The 6000-nt window shown below is 40.2% G+C and overlaps 1 protein-coding gene across 1 annotated transcript; it reads right to left on the bottom strand.

The window, feature by feature from the left end:
• Nucleotides 1-2164: 2164 nt before the first annotated feature.
• Nucleotides 2165-4396, bottom strand: LOC112156348. Its single transcript, XM_024288599.2, has 2 exons — nt 3427-4396; nt 2165-3141 (listed from the first exon to the last, which is right to left on the bottom strand). The coding sequence occupies exons 1-2, from the start codon at nt 3710-3712 to the stop codon at nt 2726-2728; spliced, it is 702 nt and encodes a 233-aa protein (XP_024144367.1). The 5' UTR covers nt 3713-4396; the 3' UTR covers nt 2165-2725.
• Nucleotides 4397-6000: the final 1604 nt, after the last annotated feature.

Genomic DNA, 6000 nt, shown 5'->3' with positions numbered 1-6000 from the left:
GGTCCAACAAAACAAAAAGAAAACATAATTAATATAAGTAAAGTTTAGCATGAAATACAACGGGGATTTATACTCAATAAATCCCTGTTGTGACAGTAAAATCTGCCCAACACAAGAAGCTCTCAGCCCACATCTGTTGGCTCAGCAGTTGGACAGGACAAGTTAAGAAAAAAGAGAAAGCGTTAAAGGGCCCCTGGAATTCTGCAAAGCCTGTATGTGTGTGTGTGTGTGTGTGTGTGTGTATGTGTGTATGTGTGTTGGGGGGGGTATCTGACAGCAGACTTGGACCCAGTGATGCAGTGAACGCATAAGACCACAAGAGGACCCTGTTGTCTAATAAAGACAGCACATCTCCCGCTTGCTATTCCCTTCAGAGACACTCAGAGACAAGGGCATGTAGCCTACAATTTGAATGGTTCTCTGCTCAGGGGTCCCCAAACTTTTTCTTGTGAGGGCCACATAACTGTTTTCTTCTCTGATGGGGGGCCGGGTCGGTTTGTAGGCTAACAGAAAAAGTGTAACAATCACAGGGTGTGTCTAAACGTAAACATTTATGGTTTTCCAGAGTACTACTTATATCCAAATATTACATAATTTCTTCCTGTAATCTTAACAGAAAAATATTACTAAAACATTTCAAAAATTAAATTTATAACTTGGTTGTCTTTTCATATTCCTTTTAGATTTTGGATGGCTGCAGCATCTCACTGTTAATGTTAACTTCACGATAGTGATGGGAATTCTGGCTCTTCTCCGCCATCTGGACTCTTAAGGTCGTTTTAGCCCAGTTTTATTTATTTAATTACTAACAACTATATAAACGCATACACAAAAGGAAAAACTAAGGTAAAAAGAGTTTTCATACTATCAAGTGTTTTAATTAGTTATTTCCAATTTTTAATAATTAAAGAGAAATATGTTCAATAATTTCATCTTAAATACATTTATTTCAATTTGTCTCTTTTCAAGTAGTCACACACATTATACAGTCAAAGTGCTCAGTGCTTTGACTGTATAATGTCTCTACACGGACACATATGGATCAGTCACATGCGGCTTGAAGAGAAAAAAGCAAGAGAGGATTCGCGATTCTACTTGATAGATAAAAATCTGCAGCTGCACTGTCGTAAACTAATGGAGGTAAAAAATAAAAAAGTCTAATTCTTTGTTCTTCTGCTGCAGCTGGACAAATGACTGCATTATTACCTCTTCAGCAGTACAATGTTCCCTCGTTTATTGAGGGAGTTTTGTTGTAACACAACTCCTGAAGGTGAAACCTGCGAATTATGAATACAGATCTTAAAGTCCTCACAGCACACTTTATAGACTTTTCTCAGACAAACATGAACATTTTCACACTTTTCTCTCTTGTTTAAACTCTCATATTTCAAATCTTTGTTGAAAAATAAATCCTGTTTTATAGAATGAAAACAAAGATCTGATCGCGATCAAAGATCTATGCAGATCTGGAGAGCTTCGCATTTCTGCACAGGAGACACAGCACAGAGATTGATTGACAAGGTCTCCAGCCAATCAGGACACAGAATAGGGTGCCAGCAGCACAATGACTTTAAAAGAATCAGGCAGACCGCTGAAATGTAGAAAGAGAATACTGTATTGTGTTCTATTTGACAGAGATTTGGGGGATGTTCACATGGGGGCACAGACTGCAGAAGGGTGGAATAAAAGGTCACATTCTGTATGGGTCTTGATTGTGTGGCCAGATTAAAAAAAAAAAAAAAAAATCATACATCTCTTATATTGTTTGGGGCCCAAGCCAAATGCGGGGGAGGGCCAGATCCGGCCCGCGGGCCGTGTTTGGGGACCTCTGCTCTCTCCCTCTCTCTATAGGCAGACACACACAGATTCACTCACAGGTCATAGGTCAGATAGGTCGATCCAGATGGGTCATTTATGTATATTTCAGCAAGGTAAGACTCCATGTCATAAAGCTGGAATCATCTCAGACTGGCTTCTAGAACAATGAGTTCTCTGGACTCTAATGACCTCCACAGTCAGCAGAACCCAATAGAACCTTTGGGATGTGGAGGAACAGGAGATTATCATCATGGATGTTCAGACAACAAATCTACAGCAGCTGTGATGCTGTCATGCTGATATGGACCAAACTCTCTGAGGAATGTTTGTTGAATCTATGCTTATAAGAATTAAGGCGGTTCTAAAGACAAAACCGGTACTAGGAAGGTGAAGCTAATAAAGCGACCAGTAAGTGTACATGTAACAGACATACATTTTCAGGTAACACTCTTTTTCATACTTTTAAGTGAATGAATGCATCATTGGAAAGTGAATGATATCTTTGACATTTATTAAAGTCTTGAAACATAAAAGAACATTTCCACTCTTCAAAAAGAATAAAAGCTTTTGCTGTAAGTCATTACATAACATCTGACTTTTAGAGTTCAGGTTTCCTCACATGAAATACTTTTCAAAAGCAGAACCGCACCATTGGACAAGAGGAATAATTAACCCTTTAACACCTGAGGCGTTGACGCTTAAACACAAAATCTTTAACATACTGTAACTTTTCAACCGTTAACACGATCATTCCAGTAGATTCTGAAGGAGAAAAGCAGCTTGATGAGGTGCTCTTCTCCTTCAGAATCTGCTGGAATGATTGTGTTAACAATGAAAACATTACAGTAAATCAAAGACCATAAACTGTGGAGCTCCGGTGCTAAAGGGTTCATGCCTGTGATGTGAGTTAAAAGTGGAAAGGCTGTGTCTGGTAGAAGACCAGTAAGGGTTCTCTCAGGGAGCTTGCATCCAGACTGTACAGACGCTGTGTCAGAGCCTCATGGAGGACCAGACTCCCACTCTCGTCAGTGTAGCGAAGCTGGAAGCCCAGCAGCTCTGGGGGCTTCACAGCCAGCACAGCTGACACGTCAAACACATCATACCCAGAGGAGGGTCTCTGGTCCAGGATCAGCTGTCTCTCCTCCAGGACAGGACTTTCACTCAGATGTTCCTGTGAACCAGCAGTGCTGTGGAGGGTGACCGTCAAGCTCAGAGGACCAGGATGCAGCGTTTTCCTGAACAGAACCAGTTCTGCTCCCAGCATTAGGGGGTCCAGGCTGCTGACATTAAACCAGATCCATCCCCGAGGAGCTTGACCTGAACCTGTGGAACCCCAAACCAGAACTTCTACAACTGCTGTGAAATGTTTTAAACCCATCTTTGAATTCATTTTTAGTAACAAATCAACTGACACAACAGACAAAGACCTTTTTTAATCCTAAATATGGTGTTTTATGGCGTGACAGTTAAATCCTGTTGAGTATTTCAAACAGCAATGGTTGTGAAGTTTATAATGGGTAGCTAAAGGAAGTAGATGTAGTTTCTAAGAAAGAAACCAAAACTGAGTGAAAAACTTTTTAAAAGGTTTTTAAATGTTGAAATCCTTACCGTCAAGACTTCGAAAACTCTGCATCAGGATCCCCTCTGCCCTTTCAAAGTCGAGAGCTTCCAGCGACTTCAGATGCTGATGGATCCTCTTCATATATGGATGCACTTTAGCTTGACTGCTTGCTGAAACCTTATTGATGTGTAGCATTTCCAAAATTGCCTTGTTGACCTCAGGGTCATCCTCTGCGTCTCTGTGTTGTTCCATCAGCAGCAAGCCGCCCACAGAGCATGCCAGGAAGAGGAGAGCCCTCAGCTTAAACAATCGCCCAAAGTCTCCTCCGACCATTTTGATGAAAAATAATGTTTCAACCTGGTACAAGGCGACCGAGTCTGGTCTTTGTGTGTGCTGAGCTTCAGCCTGCTGTTGGCATGCTCATGAAGCCTTCTGTTTGCAGTAGATGAACCCCAGGAGCTGTCAGGAATCAGTGAAGCTGAGGAATGTTACCTCTTTGACAAACACTGCTGTGCAGCCAGACACAGCTCTGAACAGAAACCTGCTGGAAACGCTCCACTGAAGACACAGTTACTCATTTACTGCAGTAAAACAGCTTTTTAAACCTTCAATCAATTTTGTATTCAAGTTTTTATGGTAAACAAATCTATTTACATTCTCAACTTTCTGAATGTGAACCTGACTGTCCATCAGTTATGAGAAACAAATGCATTTTCTTAAAATTCTTAAATGTAACACAAGAAAAGAAACTCATCAAGTCTAGGAGGAAAATTACAACAGAAAAGAGCTCACTTCTTTACAAAATAGGAAAAATGAAAGGATTTTACCCCTCCCTCCCCGCTTTCATCCTGCCTCTTCTGTCCAGTTTGACACAAAAAATCCACAAACTATAATAAAACGTTCAATAAAAATCTTTATCTTGAAAAGCAAAACAAGTTTAAAAAAAATGTGAGAGTCAAAATCAGGGAGGCTGCAGCAGCGAGGAGAGCAAAGAAAAAGCTCTCCATGAACTGAACAGCAGCAGTTCATCAGTGCAAACGAGATGAAATGCTGTTTACTGGTGTGACCAGCATGCAGGGAAACAGAAGTAAGCACTGAACTGATGCAAGGATGGAAGGTTGGTTCCATATCAGCAACACAGAATTTGTTGTTGATATGAAATGGACTCTTTCCTAGTCTCAGAAAGAACGCTGTGACAAGTCGTCTGCTTTCTCCAGCTCTAAACCAGAAGCTTTATCAGTTTACTGCTCTGGAACATTCAGATGTGTCAACACAATCTAGACACAGCGGTAACCTTACATCAGAGAGGGAACTGTCACCGCACATTGCTTTAGAAGAGACCATGTTGCAGAAACATCTAATTAAAAAGCGATATATTTAAAGTCTTAAACCAAACTCAGCATTTCATCTGAGCAGGACACAGGTTCTCTGGAAAATGTTTAGTGGGAAGGTGGAGCCAAAGAGGAGCCATCAGGTGGAGATTGCAGCCACACACAACACATCAACACAAACGTGCCATGCCATTCTAATGGAGGTCCTGTTTGAAACCACAACATCTAAATGTCCAACACCTAGACTGTCAATCACCTGGAGCTCGTCTTCAGCTCCAGAGTCATGAGTTGGATGCAGTGATGTAGAAAGCTGAATCTCTGCACTGTGGAGCCTTTAAGACATGCTCCATGCAGCAGTGAATCCTTCTCATGTAAGGACCATTGTGGACAGCACTGCGCCTGAACTGTCAAACGGGAGAAATCTGGAGTGACTTCCAGAGGCCAGACAGTCAAACTAAACTCAGAACAACAACTCTGAAAAACATTATTTGATGGACACACTATCATGGACACACTATCACACCACTGTGTGATAGTGTGTCCATCAAATAATCCACAAGTCTTTGTTTAGTTTATGTAACACTAAAAGAATCCATTTATACAGACTTTTTTTTTTTTTACAAAGGACTGAATTCTGGCTGTTTTTCTGCACTCCTCGCCTCATCTTTTCTGAGGAGTGTGAATTGTTTTCCTTAACATCCTGTTATAGTGTGAATGTCTAGTCAGCATTCACACTATACTGATTCTCCTGCTCCTTTCCATACGTCTCTCCACATGTAAAAACTCAATCACACTTTCAGCAAATTCAGCAATCTTGGTGTCTATACATTCAGCTCGTTCAGGACATTACTGCTTGTATCTGTGGTATTCATAAACTTTGAAATATTGAGCAAAATATGCATAATAGGAAATGAATAAGAAAGTCTTCAAATTTTAAGTAGATTAGCAACAAACCTTTAAATATATTCATCGACTATGTTTTCAGCTTTATAGTAATCTAAAAAACGCATTTAGCTGTTATATTAACATCATGCAAGCTCATTTGGGTAACTTGGCATTTGCTGAGGTTTATTTTTTATGCTATTTTGGTGTTTAGCAAATATTTTAGCAACAGGCTAAAATTTTTGGCAACTTTGTGATCTACTGGGTTTTTAGAGTAATTTAGGGCTTCTATGAAACCTTTCTGAGAGTTAATTTCCCATTTACCAATCTGCAGAAATAATGTAATTTACTTGTTTGCTAATTGCACAATTTACATTGTTTTGCTAATTTGGCATTTACCAGGGTTTT

Source organism: Oryzias melastigma, linkage group LG18, assembly GCF_002922805.2.
Source record: "Oryzias melastigma strain HK-1 linkage group LG18, ASM292280v2, whole genome shotgun sequence".
NCBI lineage: Eukaryota > Metazoa > Chordata > Actinopteri > Beloniformes > Adrianichthyidae > Oryzias > Oryzias melastigma.
This window is presented reverse-complemented; position numbering and strand designations above follow the sequence as displayed.

Coding starts and splice junctions, on each gene's coding strand:
- LOC112156348 (XM_024288599.2), bottom strand. CDS start 3,712: ATGGTCGGAGGAGACTTTGGGCGATTGTTTAAGCTGAGGGCTCTCCTC. Junction 3,142..3,426: donor GAGTTTTCGAAGTCTTGACG/GTAAGGATTTCA, acceptor GGGGTTCCACAG/GTTCAGGTCAAGCTCCTCGG.